Here is a 26,047-nt window from a genome sequence, read left to right as displayed (position 1 = left end):
AAAAATGCTAATAGTCGTCTCTATCTTTCTCTCTCTCTCCCTTCATCCATCCACTTACTGTAAAACAAGGCCTCTTTTTGTTCTCAACTTCATCAGACTCACATGTTTCAAAGAGGAGGGGAAGAGATAGGAGGGACAGATGAGAGAGAGAAAGACAAAGTCACAGAATCAGAAAGCTCTCCTGTCATTTCTAACCATATCAAAACATAGAAGTGTGACATTTCATTGGCTTGTAAAACTATCAGTTTGAGCAAAGAAACTCTACTAGAAAGGATCCACACCACAGAAGAACTCAAACGACATTCCTGGATTTGGACCTGGAAGACCATCGGATCATGGAGAATGGCAAAATAGAGGGTAAACAATCTTTCTGTCATGTTTTCATCATTTCTTATTTACATGAATAATTGGTCATTAACAGTGAAGTCAACTTTCTATGGATGGCTTTTGAAAAGTTTTCTTTCTTGTACTTGTATGTTTCTGTCATTTTCTGTGTGATAAAAGTCTGGTTTCGGTATGAAATTGTGTTTTTGTGTGTTCTTGCATTTACAGGTAATGACATAGATGCCATAGACCTTCAGGTAATCTAAATTGCCCTCTCTTACTTCAAGTTTGTGAAAGCTTTCTCATGATTTGTATGAGTTTGAGTGTGTTTGCTTGTGACAAAAATAGGTATTCTGTTTTAAGCACACTGTTTCACTTAACACTAATTCTAATCACACACACTCATACAGTTACTGCTATTAAGATAATAAAAGTCATTGAGACAATGAATTGTTAATAGGAAGCGTGTGACTGAACACAGGCCACATTTAGCTTGACCCTACCTAAATGCTATTAAGACTGATCTGAAGCTCCTGTTTAATCTCTTGCTATCTGGGTTTGTTTCTTATTGAGTATTGGTGACCTTTGACTTCAGTTGCAGGCAATGTGGGTGGAGCTAAAATCAGGAGTTGGAAGTGTGGTTGAAGATTTTGCCAACCTACGGCAAACCTACAGCCGCCTGGAGGAGAAAGTCTCCACCTATCAACAAGAAACTAATGACAAGATGCTGTCTCTCAGAAACACACTTAACACATTACAGGTTCTAACAGTTTTATTATGTGATTTAAAATGAGTGGATAATCAATATCATTTAAATAATATAAGCAATTGCTTAAAAGTTTGGGGTCAGGTCGATTAAAAAAAAGGAAATAAATAAATACTCTTACTTAGGATACATTAATCTGGTCAGAAAAGACTTTTGAACTTTTTATTCATTAAAGAATCATTAAAGAGAAGATCATTGTTTCCACAACTGTTTTCAACACAATATGAAATGTTTCTTGAGCATCAAATCAGCATATTAGAATGATATCTGTTATGGATCATGTGACACTGAAGACTGGAGGAATGGCTGCTGAAAATGCAACTTTGCCATCACAGGAATAAATTACATTTTAAAATGTATTCAAATAAAGAACAGGTATTTTTAAATTGTAACAGTATTTCACAGTTTCATTGTTTTTACTCTTAAATGAATGCAGGATTGTTAAGATTTATTTCAAAAACAATAAAAACATCTCATCAACCCCAAACTATTAAATAGTTACTATAACTATTGGTAGTGTATATTATGTATAAATTAATATATTTTTTATATAAAAAAACTAAAATATAAATTGAAGTTTTGAAATTCAGTTTTTTGAAGATGTATTTCATGCATTTTTCTGCATAATCATTTCAAAATACTGCTTATATTTTGATGACATTGTGTATTCCATTTTTATTTTATTTTATTGTGTATGCATGTGCAGGAAGACATAAGCACTGCTCTAACGCAGCTCTCTGAGGTTAGGAGTAAACAAAAAGACCTGCAGGGGGACCTGGACCTCATGCAGAGCACTCAACACAGGTGATACACTGTGGCTGCTAAGTTCTTAATATGCTTAATGTTCTTCTAAAATTCTTCTTTTTTTAATTCATGGTACAGTGTTATTAAACATTAGATGCAATCTTAAATGCTTAAGTTTAAGACTGTTATGTACCTTTTTTGAAAATCAAAATATATAAACGTGGTATTATTGGCAGGAAAGGCTCAAGGGGGGAGGGATCAGTGGATGGCCACGCCTCTCTAAATAGCCAAACAGAACTCAGTCTCATTCAGCATTACATAAGCAGCCTTTCAGCCAATCAGAGTGAGTACAAATTTAGTTGGATGTCTAATGAATGATGTTTTGTACTATAAACACAAGTGTCTAACAAATGTAAGCTAGTCAGAAATGATAGCATGGTAGATGACAATAATTTGCTTTTTTGTGGTTAGACTCTTTTCCTGAGCATGACAGTCAAAAGAAGTCTCCATTGTGGAGGGAGAAAAAAAACAGCCAAGATCTGAAAGAACAAAACTACTCAACTATAAGTGAGTGGAGTGATATACAGCAGAATAAAAGTGAACATGCTTTTATTTTTCATTTATCATAATATTTTAAGTGAAAAAAACTGAAAAAACAAAAAAGAAAAATGAACAAACAGTTTAAAAATGATGCCTTTTTATTTTCAGCTCAGAGGCAGACTGCAGCTCTGGAGCTGTTGGAGTCTGAGAGAGTTTATGTGTCATATCTCTCACTCCTGTTAAAGGCCAACATCAGTTTTAACTCCTCGGAAAATGTCAGCCTCAAAGATAAACGGTAACTATGGATAACTTTCATACTTCAGTGCTAAACAGAGACTTTGTTTGTAATAGTCTGCTGTGGAACAGATATAATATAAAGCAGATCTTCTTTTCTTCCTCATCTCTTGTTGATTTTTGTAATTACATTTGATGAAGAAAATGTAACGCGAAACAGTGTTTTGATGTTCATGATGATACGTTTTTTTTCTTTTCTTTTCTTTCTCTCAGGCCTTTCCCTCCCTCTCTACGCTTCTTGATTCAGCAGCATCTGGAACTCCTTCACCTCCTGCAAGAGAGAGTTCTTAAGAGCCACTGGCAAGGAATCATGGGAGATGTATTTCTAAGACTCACTAGCAAAGAAGTAAAATATTCTAAAAAGTGAAATTAAGCTACAATCAATTATTCTATCATGTCCTAAAGTCCACTATTTAATCTCAAATGTTTGTTTTGCAGAGTGATTTTCTGGATCATTATGTATCATATTTACGGGACCTGCCAGAATGTTTGACCGTGGTTACTCTGTTCTCCTCTTCAAAATCAGGCAGCTTTCTAGAGGTATACATACACACATTATATATTTAATAAATACAAGATTGAAAACTTTATATAAGTGATTTATATATATATATATATATATATATATATATATATATATATATATATATATATATATATATATTTATATGAGGCATATAGATACAGTGTTATGCCACAGAAATGATAAGAAAAATAACAGTACATAATGTTTCTATGAATTACATCTCTGTTTCATTTTCACCATATTAATAAATAAGATTATTTAATATTTGTACATTTCTGTTAATATTATTATCAATAAACCCAGATCATTTAGTTATTACATAAAAAACAAGTTTAGGTTACCTGGCATACATTTGAGATTAATCCACATAATAGCTTTCTTATTTGTTGTATGTGTTCGAATCCAGAGTGACATCACAGGGGATGAGACACATCCGTCTCTACACTCTCTGCTTCTACAACCTGTCCAACGTATCCCAGAATACCATACGCTCCTCCAGGTAATCAAACACATCTTTATGGTCATACTAACAGCATATAGGCATGTTTATTAGTTGTGCATGTTTGATAAAGTGACTCTTGTGATGGTATCATACCTTGGTCAAGCAATGCTACATAAAAACTGTCTAATCAAGAAAATGCATGTATGTGTCCGTTTGTATACTGCTGTGTTTTACAGAGTCTTCTACAGCAGACAGAGTCAGAGCATCCAGACTATTACCTGTTACTGGTGTCTGTGCAACAACTCCGATATTTCATGACCCAGTACAGCCATCTGCTACAGCACAACCAGGAGCTCCTCACACACAGTCATGCCCTGCGAGAACACACACACAACCTGTGCACACACCAGCAGGAGTGGCCCCAACACACCCGAAAAGAGCTTAGCAGGTAAGTTCTAATGAAAAAATAATATGTTTGTTTTTGTGTGTGTGTGTGTATTGTAAGGTTTACTGACTCTTGTTTTTAATGTCAGGTCTACAGTGAGACAGCTGTATAAAGTCGACTATGAGAAAAATAAAAAAAACAACACCAGTGCACAAAAGTGAGTAGATAGATACACAAATCAAATACATCACAAAATGAGCTCATGGGTTTTACTCAAAGCACTTTTAAAGCTTTTTTTCAATGCCTTTATTATGCCCTTTATAATGTTTTTTTTTTTTTTGTCTTTTAACTCTTGGCCCAGAAATTCATTATTACAATATAAATAAGCCATCATAAAATACAACTAAACCAGAATTTAAACAAAAATTGAAAAAACATAAACTATTGTTATATTTATTGCATGAAAATCAACAGTGACAATTTTCCTGTAAACAGTGTCTTTAGTGAAGAGTGTTTGAGATGAAATTTGAGACACACAATACCATTCAAATTATTGTTTTTTTCAAGGAACTAATACTTGTATTCATCATGCATCCATTAATTAGATCAAACGTAAACAATAAAAACACATTTATAATGTTACAATTTCGATTTCAAATAAATGTTGCTCTTTTGAACTTTCAATTCATTATAGAATTCTGAACACATATAACCATTTCCACAAAAATATGAAGCAGTTTTCAGTATTAATAATAATATTAAATCCTCATATTAGAATGATTTTTGAATGAATGAAAATTCAGCTTTGCCATCACAGGAATTACATTTAAAAAATATTAAAATGGTAAAGTTATTCTAAATGTTAATAATATTTCACAATATTACTGTTTTGACTGTATTTTGATCAAATAGATGCAGCCTGGATAAGCAAAAGCGACTTTAATGTCCCTTTCAAAAACATTAAAAAAGTGCCCGTAATTAAACAAACACCCTTATACATGTTCTTTTTTTGTTTTGTAAGTGATCCTTCTCGACGTAACAAACACTACCCTGACTTCGAAGCAGCACCCTATCACTACGACCCAGAAATCCCGTCCCCTGACTCCTTCCTCTCCGACTCTGACTCTCGCCACAAAGCCATCTCAGTTCCTCTGCGCAGAATTCCAAAGACCGAGGGAGCGGGATCTGGCCTCTCTGATGCTCTGGGTGCGCTCTTTCCCTACAAAGCTGGAGGCTCTCGCTGCTCAAGCCCGTCTCATTCCTCTGACTCCAGCATTGATATCGCCTTTGTGCATTGTAGTCCTTCTCATAGTCCACCTATACAGTCCCACAGTAGAGGGCGAAGTGCTGGGGGTGTGGCTTATAGGTCCAATAGGGCCTGTGTGTCACCTGACTCAGCAGACATTGTGAGACCACACCCTCTACAGGCAGTGCAGAGAAAGAGCAAATCACTGAACGGCCTGCAGATGGACAGTATTGATACTCACGCCCACCAGACAAAAACTCCTGCCCACCCGAAGGTGGAGCGCCAGTCAAGTGGCAAATCAAGAAAGAGACCCAGTAGTCCAAAACACAGATATGAGACACACACTGACACAGAGGAGCAGCCGCAACTAATACATCAAAAGGTACACACACATACCACCCACTAAACATTAGAATTGTCCATAAAAGCTGAAAATTAAAAGCTAATTGATTTAGTATGCATATATTTACATGTGAGTGTGGGTGAAAGCTCATTATGCTTGTTCCTCAGGATCCTAGAGACCTGGTGTGGGAGGAGCTCAAATTGAGGGGTGTGTCTGATGACTATGACCACACCCCTTTGAGTGAACGCAGTAGGAAAGAAGGAAAAGGGTTTAGGAACTCCTTCAAAAAGCTTTTCAAGAAGAAGTGAGTTAATATGAGGAGACACACGGCTACTTTGCATGTACACAATGTCCTCACATTTTAAGTCATGATACTTTGTGTGTGTGTGTCAGGTCTAGTGGCGATGGAAAGGAGAAGACAACAGTAAAAGCTGAGTGTCAAAGCAGTGGAGAGCTGGAGACCACCAAAGCCCCTCACATAGGAGACATTGACAGAGGAACTGCTGTTTAAACTGTTTTACTAAGTGGTTCTCAACTGGTTTTGCTTCCGGGTACAGATATAAACTTCATGTGGTGATCCAACACAATACCACAAATGCTAAGACTTGTGTTTCGCTCTCTAAATATTTCTTGAAGGTTGAGGATTTCATGCTTTCGGACACAAAACATTTGCATGATAAATAAATGATTAATATCATTTTGGCCAGAAATGTGAAAACATTTGGTTCTTGGATTGTTTATGAAAATATATACTGACGCATATAAACAAACAGGCACACTTATCCATCTTTTGTTCAGTTTATGCTGACAGGATGCAAAACTATGTCTGATAAAACGTAGAATGTTAATCACTCATAAATAAAAATACTGTAATAAATACATTTTGTATACTTTACAAATAAAAATGTAAATACATTTGAATGTAAATGTAAATAGTTACAATTAAAATAAAACAATAATAAAGTGTGTGTGTATATATGACAAAAAAACAACATCATTCAGATGGATTTGATATTTTTTCACCTTGGTTTAATGTGTTAAATCTCATAAAAGAGTTCCACATTTGAAACAAAATATTGGCTTTATACAGTCTGTAAAACTCATTATTTACACTATATACAAGACGTGCATCACATCACACAAGAGACGCTGCTGTAGTGAACATGGAGTAGTTTGACACACATTTGTGATTCTTTCAAACATACAGAGTAAATGGAGATTAGGCTCAAACACAGTATATCTTAGGTCTTGACAAAAATGTGACAAGACCAGGGTTTAAAACTGCTATTAGGGAGATACTCTATTTGCAGTAGGGTTTTAATGGCGCATGATCTATGTAAGAAATTTTAATGCATTTTAGAGGTAGACTTGACATGCTAAATTTGAGCATTCAGCTTAACAGAACTTGATTTTGCAATTTTTACACAAAAATAACAGTATTCAGATATGATGCCATACAAAATGATGGAAATGTGAGAAATCTTCACTGACAGCTACATTCTAGAAAGAGCTCTTTTTCTGACTTCCCATTTCAATTTTTACACATACTGCATTCATAAGACATTATGTTGTCTCTATTCTGTTTTCAGTGAGCCTGATAAATAGGATTTCTTAGTTTGTTATACTTGTACTCTTGACATCAACTCACCCATTAACACACACACAGCACGCGGAGAAAAGCACACGTGAGCAAACGTATTGTGCAAACCTTCAATAACAGTGCTTGGTAATGAACTAAAACATGAAATATAAAAACTCTAAAAATTATTACATTCCCATTAAGTGGCTCGTGACTGCTTAATCTGGAAAGCATCTGTGGTATACAAACATCGTAAAGACGTCTTTCAGACATCGGTTTTACATACATTCTAAATCATAAACATCTTAAAAAAAAATCTAAACGTCTATTTGACATGTGATTGGAAACGTCGGACGTCCTATAGACATATTGCAGATGAGCAAACACTCTTAAAAAAATATGTCTTGCAGATGTCAAATAGACATCTCGGTGGTGTACGTGTGCTACCACGGACAGTATTGGGCAGCACAAATGGTCTTACTGTGGTATTATCATGGTTTCTTGGACATTACTACAGTAATACCGTGATATTGTTTGGAGTACCGTGTAAATACCATAGTGTGTGACTAAGGTAATCATTCAGAATATATATATATATATGGTATTGCCATCTTATACCAACACTATACCATGATAAAGACACAGTACTTTTATTAATAATGGAAATGAGGAATTAAGGATATTACTAATTAAATATGAATTATCATTATTAATGAATGATTATACTTTGATGAAAATATGTATATTGGCTGTTAATAATTCATTTCATCATTCAATGCTTAATCCACTGGATGTGGTACCAAAAAATCCTTCAGTACTTAACCTCAGTTTGAGTAACATGAGTGGTGGAATAATGACAAGATAACATGGCGCCCCCTAGTGTATATAACAAAATGATTTTTGTATTTAGCAACTAATAAGCAAAATATTTAGCTTCACTGCAGGCTTTTTTTTCATCTTCACAGAAACATTTTTGTATTTCTCTGTGCTGCTTTTTCATAGTTTTTGTATATAAATGTGCTAGACTGCTCTGACTTTTGCTCTAGCGTCTTTCATAGCATCTTGCAAATTACATGCCGTCCTAAAAACATGGTTCTTAAGAAGTTTAACTTTTAAAAAATGTGTCTCTAGAAGTTTTTTTCTTTGTTTTTTTTATTCCACTGCCCTGTTTCACATTTTTAGACACAAAAAAGTGCATTCTGTATGAATGTCCACTAAGATGATTAACATTAATAATTTATAATTTAATAGAATCGTCTGCCCTAAGATTAAATTTTGTCTGTTATTGTGCTGTTAATATCAAAATGTGAACCTAATGAGACTTACTGAATTGCCTTAAAGTGTAGTTACATTTACAGTTGTTTAGCAATTTTTCATAAGCAAAATCCAGTCATTTCAATAGGATTTCTCGTTAGGGTGAAAGACTTCCACACACAGATTTCTGTGATTAGACTTATGTATTCTGATTAGACTTACGTATTCTTGGTGAACTGTATTGGTATTTTAAAAGAGAAGAGCTGTTTACAGGGCAGTGTCACTTCAATACTGAAAGCTACAAAGCTTACAAGATGGTAAAACACCTGCAAATCATGGCAGATGTAAAAGCCATGTTATTTGTGTCCTCTTTTAGATAATTGTTGTACTAGACTGTTGTTTTCAAATGAGTTCTCTCAGTCTCACAGAACTGATGGTTGTGTATCAAGGTGTCTCTGAAGAGTTTAGTTTGCACTGTTTTTGTGTACTGAAATTAATCTATAGTAAGTTCACACAGTTTGCAAAAAAAAAGAAAAACTTTAAACTGGTACAATACCAAAAGATATCATGTATTAACTATAAATTAATTCAAATGATTGATTTGCCGTTACATCTGCTTGTACTGAGGTATCGATCTTATATCGATACGAGGTACCAAGGGCTGGTATCATGCCACACCAAAAAATTCTGGTCTTATAACGTATCTGTAGTGTTTAATTTCAACGGTCTTAGAGTATGTTTTTTTTTCTGTAGTGTTTTGTTCAGTAGCACTATAAATGAAAATGAGGTGTATAAGTCTCTGAAACATGTACTCTGTAGCGTGCATTATGTAGTGTGTGTTAAGGCAGTGTGTTGTCAGTAGCTGTTCTCGTGGCCCGCGAGGATGTAAAGATTACTTTGAGCTGTAGGGTCTTCAGTCGGTTTGCTTTCCAACACCACCACTCTGAGACAGAGAGAAAAATGTTTGTAAGAACAGTGCTGACCCATGGAGGTCCAATGTGTGTTCTGGTGAGCTCTCACCTGTCCGCACCCAGCAGCCTGTAGATTCGCGAGTTATCAGAGATCTCCTGAGTTATCTAAAGCAGAGAACATCAGCTACCATCAATCACTCTAATCACAAAAGATCTTGTTTTGCCCATAAAATGTGGCTAAAATGACTGCACCTTAAAGCTAAGAGCACTTGTTACTGACTATGGTACATCACAATGTCGGGAACATTAAACCATCAAAATTCACTTTTGCATAATCACCACTTTATGGTTCCTAAAGCAAAACTTGTTGAAAACCACCAATTTATAAAACCAAAGGCACAGCACACACCTCACTGTTTTTAAAGCTTCTTCCCTGCATTCCATGCTTCCAGAACGCTAAAACACTGTCCTGCAGACACACTTGAAAAAAGACAAATACATTATTATTAATCAAAGCTCACAAGCTCTCTTCTGTTACTTTAGTTCTTACCTATTGCCTCAATCTGGAAGTTAAAGGTGAGTTCAGTTGACAGCTTTCTGTTGGATTTTAACCTGCCCTGTAAATTCACCAATTTTATACACCCTGCAAAATACAGAAATAAATTATGAGTAATGGCTTCCATGAGCTGGAACTGCTGGATAAAGCAAAAATGCAAGAGCATGTGCAAATGCTTGTTTGAACATGAATCTGTGCTCCACGAATGTCAACTGAAAAAAGATCCTGTGTGAATTCAGAAACCATTCTAGTTTTATGAGGAGATTGTATCTGTGATTTTATCATATTGTATCATATTTCATCATGTATGATGTGATTTTATCATATTGTGACTAAAATTAGCTATAACTGTGGCAAAAATCACTGTAATGCACAGCTTTGGGTGTTTTTTAGGTTTTATAAAATGGCGAAAAGAACATTAAGTACAATTCATTTGTATTATATACTATTTATTAACGATAATAATGATAATAAAAAATGTAATCTATATCATTTATATTTGTAATATGTGTGTATTTATGTACATTAACTATATTTGAAAGAACTGATTATACTATTTTAATAATTACAACCAATTCATTCAAATAATATACTTAGTGTAAATATATATATAAAACAATAGTGAATATCATTATTATTTAAACTGGTCTAATATTTAATATCAGCAGAGTATTATATTAAATATCAACATAACATATTTATTATAAAACAAAGAATTGACTTACGATCTAGACACACTAGGACGGTATCTCTCTCCAGCTGAGTCACATGAATGACACATGTTTGAGGTGTTACTGGAAACACACAACACGACAAGCATTCACTCAAATCCCAAGAAAAACACTCTTAAAACTTCTTTTTGGCAATGCAAACCAAGTAAACTTGTAAGTAAAAGTTCCGTTTTGAACTGAGACACAGTGAAACTCTGATACTGACCAGGCTCTGTAAACACCGGGTTGGCAGCATTGGGATCAACAGAGCCAAACGTGACCACCTGATCAGGATGGCTTCCTTTACTGACCGCCACACAAACCAGTGGATAATGCTGCTCAGGAACCACCAACATCTCAAAGATTTCTAACGGGCACGGCAGGGTGAGGTCTATGCTCTGGACAGACAAAATCACACAGGATTATTCTCTTGTGCATGGACGGGCTTTGTGTTTCTCAGTGTGATTTCTCTTTCACCCTTACCTTTATCAGCATGAAGCGCTGCATGGCTTCCACCCATTCAAACAGCACTACGCTGGACTGGAACGCTCCACATAAGTACTTATGACCGGTGTACGGGTTTCGCACTAAAAACACAAATACACAAGTATGTTTCATTTTTGATTTTAGATATGCAAAAAAAATAAATGTGCAAGAAATCTTAAAACATGCAGTGTTCTGATCATACAATTTGGTATATGCATTTCAAAACATAAGAATATAAAGTGCATGTGAGCGCGTTTATACTGACCCACACAACATTTTTGACAACCCCTCGTATCTGGTATTTTATTGGACACAGCAAACTTCCTGAAAGAAAGGCATTAACGTGACAGCACTAAAATGCAAATGTTGTGATTTAATAGGACTTATTTAATAGACATATTTTTTTAAAGAAGTTAAAATATGAGCCTGGCTCGTACCGTGGGATGATTTTGTCAGGGAATTTGTATGTTGGTATGGCTACGGGTAACTTCTGCATTTGTCGAGCTTGCTCAAAAAGCATCGTCAGGTTGTACGAGTAGAGCTGAGATGCTTTACCTGTGGAAAACACATAAATATGTGCATAGAATTAAACTATGGTGAAGATAAAACATTCAAATATCCTTCAAACGCATGGTAATTCTTTTCCTTCTTGGTTTTCTCTCACCTGATATTGAAAGCAGCCAGTTGTTCATTACATAGACCCACGTGCACCTCCGTGGAACCAGCTGTGTGTGATTCAACAAAATCACATTTCAAATGATGACTCATTCATTTCCTTTTCTGAGCAAACATATTATCATAATGTACATATATAAAATCTATTTATAATTTTATTATACATTTTATAAATACTGATGACATTTTCATATTTATAGCTTTTTAAAATATAGATGTATATACGATTATATGATTTTTCATATCTATATTGCCAAACCTGCCTAAATTAATACTAATTTTGAACCTCCACGCCAAAAGAAAACCCTAATAAAAGGCTCTGACCTGTTCCATCGTGCTCTCATGGATTTCATTTAGATTGAGGGTATAAATTCCTTCCTCTGCACCAAAAATCAGATACTGATCTGAAAAAGAGTCATATGGGAAGCACATGAAGTTGAAAAAACATAATCATTATAAGTATGTTATTTAGGAGCATTTCATTTGAGAATGCATGAGTTTCTTACCCCTGGTGTTTGGGTTTATCCAGGAACAGGCACAGTGAATCTTTAGGGGACAGCCGTTAAACACTTTAGAGAAACAAGCTCCCATCTACAAAACAGAAACAAAAATCAACATCACAGCAGCACAGCTGAATTATGAATCCAAGTGTGTTGATGCATCTTTCATGAAAGAGAGAAAGAAGAAAAAATAGTGAAAGTTGGAGAGATAAAGAGAAAAGGGAGTGCTGGATGACTCACAAGTACTTTAGGGGTCGGTGGGAGGCCATTACTGAATGGAAGCTACAAAAAGAGAAACAGATCATCTCTGTAAGAGGCTTGTGTAACAATCTCAGTTGACCATTTCATCACTATTTTTGTTTTCCCATTTAATCAGGGAAGAGTATTAACACGGCAATAAATGTAAAGTCAGATCGCTCACACAAAATGTATATTATCTACTGCATCTCCTCCTGTCTGTAGCACAGACAATTTAATAATTTAATTACGTCTTAGAACAACCATATATGACAATAACATAATGAAAGAGGCAGAGATATTTTCTTTACTGGGCATCTGAAACATTTTGATGAATTACTATGCGTTTTATACAAAATAGGTAATACAAAAATAACAAATAAGGAAACATCATGTTGTATATATATATATATATATATATATATATATTAACAATACCTCTAGATTAGGTGAGGGAAGGGAGGCCAGTTTTTCTTTCTCTCCATTCCCCTGGACAGAAACTACATTACCTGCACATAAACACTCACATTATATCTGTCCTTTGAAAACTGAAACCACGAAAACAAAGACACTCCTATGTAAATCACGTTCTTTATAGATGCCCCAATTTAACATCAAAAACAAACAAACATGCTGTTTGCCTGATAATGTTTGCACTAATATTACCTGCAGAAAGCAAGCAGTACACAGAATTTGTGTATTTTTTTATTAATGCAGCTGTTATTGAGGTAATTCAGTAACTGAGTATTTCAGGCATCTAGAATTTGCAAGAGGCTGATTCATTTGCGGCTATATGTAAATAACTAGAGGAATAATAAAAGTAATTATTAAAACTCAAAGTTAAAAAGAAGTATGTTTATATTTATGGTAATAAATAAACTAAAATAATAATAAATATCATTCTGCAATATTACTATTCTCAAACCTGGTTGGCTTGTCTTCCAGCCTGGTCCTACCTGGTTTAGCAGGCTGGTTTTAGAGGAGTTTTTTTAGCTTGTCAGGCTAGCAGGCCATCAGCTACTTCCATCTTAAGACATTCTAGCCAACCAGTTTAAGCTGTTTTTTTTTTTTTGTAGTGCAAGCAGCATAAGAGACTTTTGTTTAGCTAAAATAACTGGAAGTGAATCAAACCATAAGCCTTGCACATTCAAATTAAAATAGGCCATGTCCATTCTAAAGCTAAAAATAAGGTGGATATTCCCATGTATGTCGGATTAAGATAGTCTGCTGCATCCTCAAAAACTAGGCAAAGAAAAGAAAAAAGACTTGTGCTGTTCAAGGTGTATTCTGTGCTACATTGTGGTGCACGTTTGTTACCTTATTTGCATAATTTATGACATGAATTGAGTTGTCAAACAACACAATCTCACCACTATACCACACACACCCATCTACAAAGCTCTCAACTAACCTACGGTAAAGCTACAGCTATCTATGTTAAGTGAAAAAACTAATGCCACATGAAAAAAGTATTAAAAAGCACAAGGAAGAGAGAAAGACTGGCAGGGCTGTCTACCAAGCACAGGAGAGCACGTTCAAGTGGGCGGTGCTTAGCTTACTTTGTTCTTCTTGTATTTCAGCATGAAGCCATTCCCAGAACCTATAAATCTCATCATCCAATGCTGGCTCTGTCTGATCGTGCTCAGATGGTTTGTTACCTAAACTACTACGCCTGTGTGCAGGCAGGCGTGGAGGTGGCGGCCTGGGAGGAACACAGGAAACCGTCCGAACAGGAGGGGTGGAGCTTGCAGAAGCTGGGGAACGTTTAATGGTCCCTTCTCCGGTATTTTCCTCTGAGACAGTACTGCTCTGACCGGGAGACAGAAGCTTTGGCTAGGAAGTGATAAAGGTGAAAAGAGACAGTGTGAGTTACACACTATGTCAAAAGGCACGTTTTGCATAGGAAAAGTGTGTAACTTTTACCTTGGGTGGCAGAGGAGGTGGTACTTTAGGTCTCATGGTTGAAGTGGAGTCACTGCTGTAAACGCAAACATACAAAATCATTGAAATGGTTTCTAGCCATGCTGCTAATTTGGATGTAACACTAAAGCAGGATGCAAGAACCAACAGCACAGTTTTCTTTAAAAGGTGGAAACATACAGAGATACAATCAGATGAAGAAAGAGACCTCATATGCAATGTCAAAAATGGTAAAGAAAGCAAGCAAGAATGATCTTGTGAACACAAGACACACAAGCTGGGTGTTAAATATGCTCACATACAACATAATCTAACCAATCCAGAGCAAAGCTTGGGAATATTTTGAACTTCTTAGTGTTTGAAGTTCCAGGAAACTCTGTAGGAGAAATACAATTCTCAGTTGTCCTCTGAAAGACTTTTTACATTTTCTAAAGAAAATGTGCTTGGTACTATAGTGAAAAAAAAAAAAGCAAGCACAATGCTACACCCTTCTGAGAAGTTGTCAGGCTGTTGCCATGTGGTTTCTATGGTGTCCTACGTGGTTGCATACTGTCCCAAATAAAAAAACTCCAGCACTAAGTCTCTATAATACTCTTCTCTCTAGATATGAACCAGGTTTCATCTGTTGGAAAAGTTATGTGAAAATCTTTGGGAATATCATATGGCAGACAAACATTGCACGTGTAATTTTATAGAAAAGTAGTAGCTTATACAATCGTATTAAAGTTGAGACATATTCTCCCCTGTTGTGATGTACATCCAAGTGAAAAAGCTTTTCAAACTAGCAAAAATGTAGGACTTGATTTTGTCCATCAGGAATTGATTGGATCATTGTCGTTTTTTTAATGTCTGTGGTTTCAAACGAGTGACAGTTTGCTGTAGAGGAGGCTTCATTGTAAAGACAGCATGCCAATGCACACATCAGAAGATAATGTTGTTTGCGAGGGTGAGGGGAGGTCAAGGTTTTTGAATAAAGGTTACAAAGGCACATGAATTTAAAAAACAATGATGTGCATTTCAATAATGATCATGCATTTGTGCACCAGCAAGCAACTTAAAACCAGACACACTACTAAATAAACAAGCACATCCTTCAATCTCACATCTGGTTGACACTAACAGACGGGGAGTCACGGATGACCACAGGCGTTTTTGGATGATACGTATCTCACATTACATCTTCCTCTCACTTACTGCAAATCATCACCTTCATCCTCCTCCTCATCCTCTAAATGTGTCACATGACCCCTGAGAGAGATGAAGAGGGTGAGGCTAAGAAGGTATAGCAGTCAGAGAAGAATGCAGAGAACACACACACAGAAACACCCCCCCCCCCCACACACACACACACACACACAGCAGTAAGAGCTTCTCAGTGCCAAGCAGAGGAGATGAGATTAGATTGCATGGAGGTTTGGCTGACCAATCAAAAAAGACAGGAGGAGGAGCTGTACCTTTGACTGAGCTCCTCAGCAACAGATTTTAATAGACTCCTACAAAAATAATGAATAAAAGACAGAACTAGTTTTACACATTGTATAAACTAAAGATGGATTGTGACACCAAAATATATTTATTCAAAAACAAAACTACTTGATTAGTGAAGTTGTTAGTGAAGAAGTTTTATAGTTTACTAGTGATGCTGGCTAGTTTTATACTTTCCTTAATTTCTTTATTTTTATTTTTGTTCAACTAGAGACAAAGATTATAGTATACTCAAGACATGTCACTCGTATATTTTTGAATGGGGAAAAATGCAATGCTCAATATGGCCGCTCAATCGCAGGACGCCCTGCCTTCTGAATGAAAGAGCGTGAGCGTGAGCATGAGCGGGTCACTACAGCTGCCGTTAGAAGTCCCGGCTGCTAGAGAAACAGTCAGCACTCTGAGACGTGCTCTTAGGACTGTGCATGGGCACTGGCTGATGTACGGTAACCTGAAAAATAAGCTTTTAATAGCGCTATTTGAACAAGAGTAACAGCATTTATGACACAGTTGTTGTCAGATTTCTTTGGTTATTTCAAATATGAAATTTGGCCGCTGAATGACAAGACTTTACTAGAGATGGGTCATGATGGATTCGTCTAGTAATCCAAAGACTGACTAGTTAATAAGTCAGGTTGATTAGTTTTAGACATTCCTTCATATTTTGTTAGTTTGAAATAGGGATGGGTCCCAAGTAGTAATCCAACAACCAACTAATTGATTTTTTTAAGGTTTAGACTTGGTTTTCGACAATCCATTTTATTCTTCAGTTTTGCTCCTTTAAACTAGGAATGGATCCAAACAGATGGCCTATCACCCATTTATCCATCAACTTTGCTTATTTCTTCATTCATTCCTTATTTTGAAAAACTCACAAAAGCATAACACACTCACTTGTTATTTCCCAGAATGCTTTGGGACTCTAATGGTAGATCCTACATGAATAAAAAAAAGACAGTCAGACAAGTTCTCCAAACAAACACACTAAATAGCAATAAATGAATGGCATAATGTCACAAACCATCTCATGATGCGGTTGGGTTTCTTTTCTCAGAGGTGGGTCGAACTTCACCTTATCAACTAGAAAAGGGACACACACATACTTCAGATTTCTAATTGTGCCTTTAAGTAGCCTGAGAATTCTTGTGCTTGTTTCAGTTCAGTGAGTCAAAAGCTAATTGAGACATGACTTACAGTTGATCTCAGAGAGAGTTTTTCCATCTCGTGAGCTCCTGCTAGTTGAGCGGATTCGATGTGGAACAGACACGGGAGACTGCCAACACAGAGACCACAAATAAAGTTTAAAAACTTGAAAGCTGAAAAAATCTTAGTTACATACATACCTTTTGGGAATATCTGTTACAAGACCCTAATCTGTCCTCAAGACAACACTGCAAGCCACTGCTGTTATGTTTCAAAACCAATAAACTCACATGCATTCATATACACACACAATCACATATGCACACTGCAGCATGGGTAACTGGACACACTAGTACCTGGCAGCTGGCAGAGCCAACTGTCTGCCCTCAATTAGGATCTACATCTAAAGAAACAACCAATTAGAGATCAGTGCTTCAGTTTAAAGCTGAACACGGTTTCCCACTTGTTAAAAGGTAAAGAGAGAGTCAGCTACATAACATCACCTCTGGGTCAATGTCATCCTCCTCTTCTGCATCACTGTGTGTGCTGTGGTCAGGGTTGTTGGCTTTGTCCAGTAGCTCAATGGCAAGAGTCCGGCTAAGCGGTTGAGTAACGAATGGGTCCTGCAAAAAGAGAAGTTATGCAACGAAAACCTACTGAATGATGGTGGATAACTGGAGCCAATCATAAATGTTCTCTAAAGGAAGGGCGGATCTTACTTGCAGTAATCTGTCGGCTGTTGGTCTCTTCTTGGGATTTTTGATCAAAGCCATTTTCACAAAGTGATGGAAATTATTTGTCCTTCATGAGCCAAAACAAAACAGGTGACTAAGTTTTTTTTTTTAAATACTGTAATTATAATCTAAATTTGAAATTATAATCACTGCCTCACAACTGAAATAGTGAGGTTTAAAAAGCAGAAATGTGAAGCTTCTCTTATGTTTAAATAATTTTAGTGAATCAGTAAAAAACTATTTATATTTTGAGCTATAAATCATCTTTTTGTGAAGTGGGAATAATTTTCTTTGTGAATGACCTTCTGGAATGACTTATTATTTCTGTGTGTGAAATTCACTCTATGTATGAAAGTACATGTATATATGTCAAAAAAAGTATATATATGTGGAATAATCGAAAGTTACAGTAAAGACATTTATAACGTTACTAATTATTTCTATTTCAAATAAATTCTGAATTTTCTGGTCATCAGAAAATATAAGAAGCATCTCTTACATTTTTAAAAACATCAAAAACATTTCGACAAAAATCTTAGCAACCCCACAATTTTGAATGAAATGAAAACATTTTCAAATACCATTTTACTTTGTCTTTCAGCTTAGGTGGTTGGAAACTGCCCTTGGTCATTAGGAAGAGTGCTCTGAGAAGGGGAAACACAGCAGAAAGGACTAAAATAAAACAAATGTTGAAACGCGGGAGAAAGCTAGACTGTTAACATACTAAAGGTGTCCTGTATAATATGTATTAAGTACAAAATTAATTCATTAGGCAGAATCTTGCATGTGCAGCAATGGATTGCTCATGCTGGAGCACACTGACATTAAATGAGTACAAGTTACAGGACACACACCTCATGGGGTGCAAGTCGAACATTGGCGGCTCCAACTCGGCCAGCTCAATTGCTGTGATGCCCACGGCCCAAATATCACACAGCTGATTGTAACCACCTTTCCTCTCAACTGCTGCTACCTCAGGTGCCATCCTGCAGAGAAAGACACATACAGAAATAAATTCATACAGTACAATGTCTACAATTATTAAAACAAGTCCTGCCACACGAGAGACAAAGGAAGACTGACATACCAATATGGAGTTCCAATGAAGGACTTTCTTTTTGCTAAAGTGGCTGATATCTGAGCTGAAACTCCAAAATCAGCTGAAGAGAGACAGACAGCAGTTGTGAGAGTGGAATTCCTAGTAAATGGCAACTCCAAAGGTGTTCAGAGAAAGTGTTTTCTTACCTAGCTTAACGTAGCCATTGTCTGTCAACAGTATATTTGCGCCCTATAAAACAAGAAGAAGAGCCACAGTGAGCAATTGTGAAATATAACAAACGAAATAAAACCCCCTTTAAAACAATCCTGGTCATTTATCATGGCTGGATAACTATTTGATTCAGACTACTTCACTAATGAATCACTTAAACCAATTTGTGAACAAACAAACAAAACTGGCTTAACAAGTCCATGACTTTCCATGAAATTCCCTGAAATTTCCATGTTATTATCAATTATTATTTTTGCATAAGTCAAGAGGGACATGAGGGCTAATTATGACAACATTGAGTGGAATAGCCTCCTTAAAGTGAGATTTTATTGTGTTTTGACGTCCACTTTGTACCTTTATATCTCTGTGGATCTTGCCTTTGTTATGGAGATAGTAAACACCCTGAAATGAACAGAACAATCCATATTACCACTTGAATCACTTGAAATGAGTACTTTTAACTGTACTAAATGTGTATGTATATACCTGCAGGGTCTCCCGACATACATACGCAATCTGGGATTCTGACAACGGCCCGGTAACTGTGAGATACAGATAGACGTGTATATGAGAGACAATGTTGAACAGATCAAGATGACAAATACATTGTAAACTCCTATTTTGATGGCAATAATTACCATGGTAAATATCCTGGAGTGAGCCTCCACCACAGTATTCCATGCTGATCCATAATTTATCTCTCCTGAAATATTAAGACATCAATTATCAAATCTTTGTCGTATCAATTCTGTCCACAAGAGATTAAAATAGGTGCACGTATAAATTGGGTTGTGGCGTGTATTTCAACAGGTAGTAAAAAATATCAACAAAGTTAAAAAGAAGGAAGTTTTTTTTTTTTTTTTTAAATCTTGGTCAAAGTCTCTTATGCAGCTTATGTGTGAAATATTATTACAATTTAAAATAACTGTGATGGTAAGGCTGAATTTTCAGCAGTCATTACTCTAATAATTAGTCTAATAATTAGTCTTTAGTGTCACATGATCCTTCAGAAAGGATTTCTAAAATTTCTAACTATTATTATCAGTGTTGAAAACAGTTAACAGTTGCTGCTTTATACTTCTGTGGAAGTCCGTTTTCAGGATTCTTTGATGAATATAAAGATCAAAAGCACGGCATTTATTTGAAATAGAAAACTTTTGTAACCTTATAAAATCTTTACTGTGACCCAAAACTTTTGAATTGTTATGTAGTAGACATGTGCTGGTATTCGATATGCGATATATCACGGTAATGAATATGCCCGATATTGTTACTGTGGGCACTTCTAAATACAGTGAATAATTATATATTACAAATTGTAATGGTCAAATGGTCAAAATGCACAACACTGCTGTATGCTGCTTGAAAGACGCATGAGCCGCTCTGATGTAAAAAAGCACGCATGAGAAGCACATGGAGGAACACGTGAGAGACGTGCTGTTGTTTTAAAGTGTTTTAATTCTTTATTGTTTATTCACACTTTATATCAGGGCCTCATTAGTCAACATTAGTTAATTCATTAGTTAACATTAACTGCCAATTAAATATTCTTAGGTATTACAGTATTTAAGAACACATTAAAATCGAAAGTTGCAACTGTGTTATTTAATGAGCTAACATCAACTAAGACTTGTATTTTTTAAACAAAGATTAATAAGTTCTGTAGCAAATGTAGCTATTGCTCATTGTGAATGTTAAAGGTTAACTAATGAGGTTTTATTGTAAAGTGATAACTATGGATCTTTATAGTTTAATCTTAACTTTTGCACTTTAATCTGTGTAAAACTTTTAACTTTATATATTTTCTGTATTGCTTTATCGTATTTAAATGTTTAGTTATTATTGTTATAAGAAAAAAGTTATTTAACCTGTTATACTATATTATGACCATTTTTTTAAACGAAATATATATACTGTAATAATACTGTATACCGTAATGAAAGCATTAGCAATTAATCCCAACAGGAAAATTTGATACCAGCATGTCCCTAGTTATATAGTGCTTGTAAAACCGTAAGTATTATTTTGCCCCCCCCCCAAAAAAAACAGATGCCTTTGTACTACACTATAAAATTTATGACACGAAACAAAACCGGTGTGTGATCGCATGCGTGTACATATACCTGAGGTAACTGCCAAAATATGCAACAATGTTTGAGTGTTTACAATCTTTCATCATAATAATCTCCTGCTGCACCACATCAAAGTCCTCTCCTGCAAAAATCGATTCACAAAATAATTCAGTAAAGAAACGTGTTAAGTGTTAACAGACCAGAAACCATGGGAACTGTGATTTTGTACTAAAATGTGCAGTATGAGAACATACTGCCTGAATTGAAAATGCATACACAATCACACCATTACAATGCATGAACACACCACAGTTGTAATATTTAACTATTCAAGTATAGATGGACGGTGATAGGGCACTATCTAGAGGTGGTTAAGCAGCACAGTGTGTGCAGCAGCATTGGGACGGCTCACCTGGCTCTAGTTTGATGACTTTGATAGCAGCCAGTTCTCCAGTGTTGACATTACGAGCCTGGAAATGGAAAGCATAAGAGTCCGTAAGCCCAAAAGCTGTGGAATAACATGATTACAGTAGTTGTATGGATCTGACTCCCATTAAAAGATCGATCTGCTCCAACAAATCATTAACACTGAGAGGCATTAAACAGGTTTCCAAAATATTCCCCTCATTTACCATTGTTTGGATATTGAAAGCTATGTTGTTTAGACTTCTTAGAAAAACTAAACCATACAGATGTCTGTGCACATTACACTCTTAAAAATAAAGGTGCTTCGAAAGGTTCTTCAAGCGATGCCACAGAAGAACCATTTTTGGGTTCTTCAGATGTTAATGGTTCTTTATGGAACCATTTAGACAAAAAGGTTCTTCTATCTATGGCATCGTGAAGCACCTTTATTTTCAAGAGTGTAAGATGGTATCTGGAAAAAGTATTTTAACCCACTGGTTAAAAAAATGTGGGCTAAATATGCTTCGAATATCTACAGAGCCATTCGGTGACATACAAAATAAAATTTAATGACAGCAAATGAGATTGCTAAATTTAAATGAACACTTGTTTTAGAAAATGTTTCCTCAAAAAATAATTTGAGAACAGAAATAGTTAAGTATACAATGACAAGTCTGTTGCAGACTAGTAAAGAAGTAAGAACGACTTCCGTTTTGAGTCCAAATGTATAAAATACACACACACACACACACACACACACACATAAAAGAAATACTTCTTAAGCATCTAATCACAACATTGAAATGTAATTTTTTTTTACAAATCTAACAGACTTCAAACTTTTAAACAGTAGTGTGTTTTTCAGGAATTTCTAGAAACACACACACACACACACACACACACACACACACAGAATTTTGCATATTCTCTAACAAGTTAAAGCACAAACACACTCACAAAAGCCTCATCTGAAAGACCGAACTGACGGACATCTGTCTACCAAACAGAAGTGAGGATGATTTCATCAGAGACACAAAGAGAAAAAGAGATATTTTCCAACACTTCATCTCAGTTTCATATGAAATTCCAATCAGCACTCCAAGTAATAAGGAAAAGAAGCAGCTGGTGAAATGTGTGTACTGATGTTCACAGAACTGTGATGGCTGTCAAAACTAGGACAAGGAGAATATCGGATAACTTTCACATGCACACACACACACACACACTCGCACAGTGCCTCACCGATCGCAGTGAGGCATTTCACTGTCCATTAATATACTCAGGGCTGTTTCTGCTTTATTATATTAAAAGAGCTAATTGATAAATGTAATCAGGAGGAACATATGTAAGCAATCAGAATTATATTGCATGAATAAACCAGATTTTATTACTGACTACTATAGAGGAAAACCTGGGCAAACGCTGCCAGAGAATTTGTGAAACCCCATCATATTTTCAAACCCCTGGGAATATGGGGCCCAATCTCAGGTCTACTCTCTGTAGAGCTGGCAGAAAAATATTTTGCTTGTTGGTTTAGTTATTCTGGTCTTACATTTCAGACATGTCAAAATGAACCCATTCCATTCTCCACCTACATCAAGCCTCTGATTGAGTGAACGTGTGTGAAAGGCATAAACCCAAAACACACTCTCACCCATGCACACTGTAAAACCCCAGGAAGAGGGAACAATTACAAACAAACAGGATGGACATGTGGGTAAACACACTCACACAGACCCACTTGCAATTTAAAGTTAAGCTACTTCCTGTCACCAAAGGAAGTCAGACTCATTAAATGTTTCTTAAGAACATGATTGCAATTGCTCTCCCCCTTAAATCCCAAACACCTCGCAACATCCCTCAGTAGTGACCATCTGCCACTGCACAGCATCTGCAACGTATTGGTCTATTCTTGCCTTTGTTTATGTTACAAAGAACATAAAGAGTTGCAGGACTTTGAGTTTGACAGCCCTGCTGGCTCCCTCTGGTTAAATAGACCTGCTAGGCCCTGTGCATTATGAAAACAAAAATTTCTACACCCTTTTAGGATATTACACCACATCCGAGTTGCAAAATTGCTACAAAACAGATACACTCTGGTCCAGCATAAACACACATCTGTTGTCTCCAGCATTCACTGGTTACACTGGTCAGTTAAGTGACTGTGTCTTAATCCCTAACGAGCTGTCTACCTAGAAAGAATTTTCTGAAAAACATAGGCGCATTCTGACAATTAGAAAACGTAAATGATGCCAAAAATACAGTCTAGGTAGGAAGCTCACTAAGTCCCGAGACCCAGTAGATCTTTACCTTGTACACATCCCCATAGGTTCCGCTCCCGATCCTCTGGATCAGCTCAAAGTCCTCCTGAGGGTTTCTTCGCGACAGACCCAGGCTTAAATTCATTGTGAGGGTCACCGTTTGAGCCCTCCGGTTTATTTACGTGTCCCTGATGTCAAAAACGGGAGGAGGTGATTATCGCAGAGACATACAGTAGCGGAGGGATACGACGGTCCAGTCCCAACGAACTACAACAACATGGCCTCCTGTGCGCATGCGCAACGCGACGGCCTGACAACATACACACTGAGGATGGAGACATTTCTACACGTAATAAACCGAGAAGTGAATATACACCAGAAACAATTTAAAAATCTTAGCCACGCTTAAAATGTATTATTATTATTTTAATAGACAGAATTGTATTTTTTGATTAAGATAACATTATTTCCAGGCAAAGCTAAACATTTCGTTGTTATTTTTTAACTAAGCTATACATAAATACAACTAAATAAGATTACATTTACATTTTATCATTAAGCAGACGCTTTATCCAAAGCGACTTACAAATGAGAACAATAGAAACAATCAGATCAACAAGAGAACAACAACAGTATAGTGTACAAGTGCCATGACAAGTTACAGTTAGTCTAGTACAGAACGCATAGCCAGGGTATATATATATATATACATAGGCCTATATATTTGTTGGTTAAGTGCTGGCGAAAAAGATGAATCTTTAGATGTTTCTTGTAAATGAGTAAAGACTCCACCAGCTGGGCACAGTCCGGGAAAAGGTCAGTGAGGCTGATTTGGAACTTCTTTCAAACCAAACCTACACCCTTGATATAGATCACCCTTGACAAATTTTAAGTTGGCTAAACGGTCAGAGATGATGAAAGAGGAGAGTCCAAAGTTTGTCTAAACCCATGGCAGAAGTAGCTGCACTCATCCTTCCATTCCAGATGCTTTATATGGATAAGTCTATATCCATACCTAGAAATATAGCATTCTGAACCCACATACAATGTGTACAGTTAGTCAGATGTGAATGGTGTGTGTGAAAAGTAGCATGTGGAGTTTAGAGTATGTGATGTGTGTTTACCTATTGAATTCTCCTGAGCTGCTTCCAACAGCACAACACCAACTCCACACATTGAGTCTAAAAATCACACAATCATTCAGCTGTGGACAGAGACAAGAAGACAAAAACTATGAAAAAGAAGCTGTTATTTTTCTTGTTTTGTTTTGTATGAGCTTTGTGTTGTTATTTTTTCCCCAGCTATTTTAAGTCATAAAGTTATTTTTAAATGAACACTTTTTTTCTCAATTATGCTGACTGTGGGGAAAAGGAATTTAAGATATAATGTAGTTTATGTGGAATCATTAGCCATCGTTTGGAATGTCCTCTCCAGAGGATGCTTGAGAATTCCACATACACTGCATTATATCTTAAACTGATAGAATTTCAAATGTTATATGTAGAGATACTTAGAGAGGGATGCCTACAATGCAATGATCATCAATAAATACACATTCACCCATTTACACAAAGAGGCAATCCACAAAGTAATTGTAAACATATCGGATCATAAACATTTGAATGCCTGGTTCAGTGTTTGTTAATGCATTTACTGTCTTTTTTATTTTATTATTTGAGTGGGCATAACGCAAAAACAGGCTCTCTTAGTTCTACCTTCCACCCAAGATCTTCTTTGATGACCATCCCAATGATTCGACTTGAGTCTCTAAACACAGAAACACATGTCAGGTTTATAAATGCACTAATATTTGTATCAAAATATAGTGGTGTCCAGATTTGACACCACCAATTAAAATGATTATTTTTAGCATCTAAAAAATCTGCTGCTTTTTGCGGATGATGTTGTCGTGTTGGCCTCCTCAGACCAGGACCTTCAGCGTGCACTGGGACGGTTTGCAGCCGAGTGTGAATCGGCTGGGATCAGAATCAGCACCTCCAAGTCCGAGGCCATGGTTCTCAGTCGGAAAAGGGTGGATTGCCCACTTCAGGTTGGTGGAGAGTTCCTGCCTCAAGTGGAGGAGTTCAGGTATTTCGGGGTCTAGTTCACGAGTGAGGGAAGGATGGAACGTGAGATTGACGGACGGATCGGTGCAGCTTCTGCAGTAATGCGGTCGCTGTACTGGTCTGTCGTGGTGAAGAAGGAGCTGAGCTGTAAGGCAAAGCTCTCGATTTACCGG

At 36.3% G+C, this 26,047-nt stretch overlaps 2 protein-coding genes across 6 annotated transcripts; one reads left to right on the top strand and one right to left on the bottom strand.

Annotated features, from left to right (window-relative positions):
- Nucleotides 1–148: 148 nt before the first annotated feature.
- Nucleotides 149–7,505, top strand: LOC113095782 (rho guanine nucleotide exchange factor 33-like). 2 transcript variants are annotated; one of them, XM_026261153.1, is made up of 15 exons: nucleotides 153–357; nucleotides 553–581; nucleotides 920–1,084; nucleotides 1,797–1,894; nucleotides 2,071–2,177; nucleotides 2,306–2,401; nucleotides 2,543–2,669; nucleotides 2,882–3,014; nucleotides 3,107–3,208; nucleotides 3,601–3,693; nucleotides 3,873–4,084; nucleotides 4,170–4,238; nucleotides 5,043–5,649; nucleotides 5,778–5,914; nucleotides 6,004–7,505. In XM_026261153.1, the coding sequence occupies exons 1-15, from the start codon at nucleotides 336–338 to the stop codon at nucleotides 6,119–6,121; spliced, it is 2,115 nt and encodes a 704-aa protein (XP_026116938.1). In that variant the 5' UTR covers nucleotides 153–335; the 3' UTR covers nucleotides 6,122–7,505. The 2 variants fall into 2 exon arrangements, with proteins under 2 accessions (XP_026116939.1, XP_026116938.1); XM_026261154.1 differs by lacking the exon at nucleotides 4,170–4,238 and having other exon boundaries at nucleotides 149–357.
- On the bottom strand, nucleotides 6,625–24,114 carry LOC113095780 (mitogen-activated protein kinase kinase kinase kinase 3-like). Of its 4 annotated transcripts, none has more exons than XM_026261149.1 (33): nucleotides 23,858–24,114; nucleotides 21,555–21,612; nucleotides 21,194–21,284; nucleotides 19,709–19,773; nucleotides 19,557–19,612; nucleotides 19,425–19,472; nucleotides 19,046–19,088; nucleotides 18,888–18,960; nucleotides 18,655–18,786; nucleotides 18,382–18,444; nucleotides 17,786–17,867; nucleotides 17,570–17,689; nucleotides 17,118–17,196; nucleotides 16,945–17,003; nucleotides 16,818–16,858; nucleotides 15,893–15,931; nucleotides 15,633–15,686; nucleotides 14,442–14,496; nucleotides 14,078–14,351; nucleotides 12,957–13,027; nucleotides 12,522–12,563; nucleotides 12,288–12,372; nucleotides 12,106–12,185; nucleotides 11,771–11,831; nucleotides 11,544–11,661; nucleotides 11,372–11,430; nucleotides 11,104–11,207; nucleotides 10,847–11,018; nucleotides 10,636–10,704; nucleotides 9,905–9,997; nucleotides 9,764–9,834; nucleotides 9,464–9,519; nucleotides 6,625–9,386 (listed from the first exon to the last, which is right to left on the bottom strand). In XM_026261149.1, exons 1-33 carry the CDS (start codon nucleotides 23,951–23,953, stop codon nucleotides 9,299–9,301), a joined length of 2,697 nt encoding a protein of 898 aa, XP_026116934.1. In that variant the 5' UTR covers nucleotides 23,954–24,114; the 3' UTR covers nucleotides 6,625–9,298. The 4 variants fall into 4 exon arrangements, with proteins under 4 accessions (XP_026116934.1, XP_026116937.1, XP_026116935.1 ...); XM_026261152.1 differs by having other exon boundaries at nucleotides 14,177–14,351; nucleotides 23,858–24,113; XM_026261150.1 differs by lacking the exon at nucleotides 15,633–15,686 and having other exon boundaries at nucleotides 23,858–24,113.
- Nucleotides 24,115–26,047: the final 1,933 nt, after the last annotated feature.

Source organism: Carassius auratus, unplaced genomic scaffold (genome assembly GCF_003368295.1).
Source record: "Carassius auratus strain Wakin unplaced genomic scaffold, ASM336829v1 scaf_tig00215781, whole genome shotgun sequence".
Classification (NCBI taxonomy): domain Eukaryota; kingdom Metazoa; phylum Chordata; class Actinopteri; order Cypriniformes; family Cyprinidae; genus Carassius; species Carassius auratus.
Note: the sequence above shows the minus strand (reverse complement) of the source record. Positions and strands in the feature narration are given on the sequence as shown.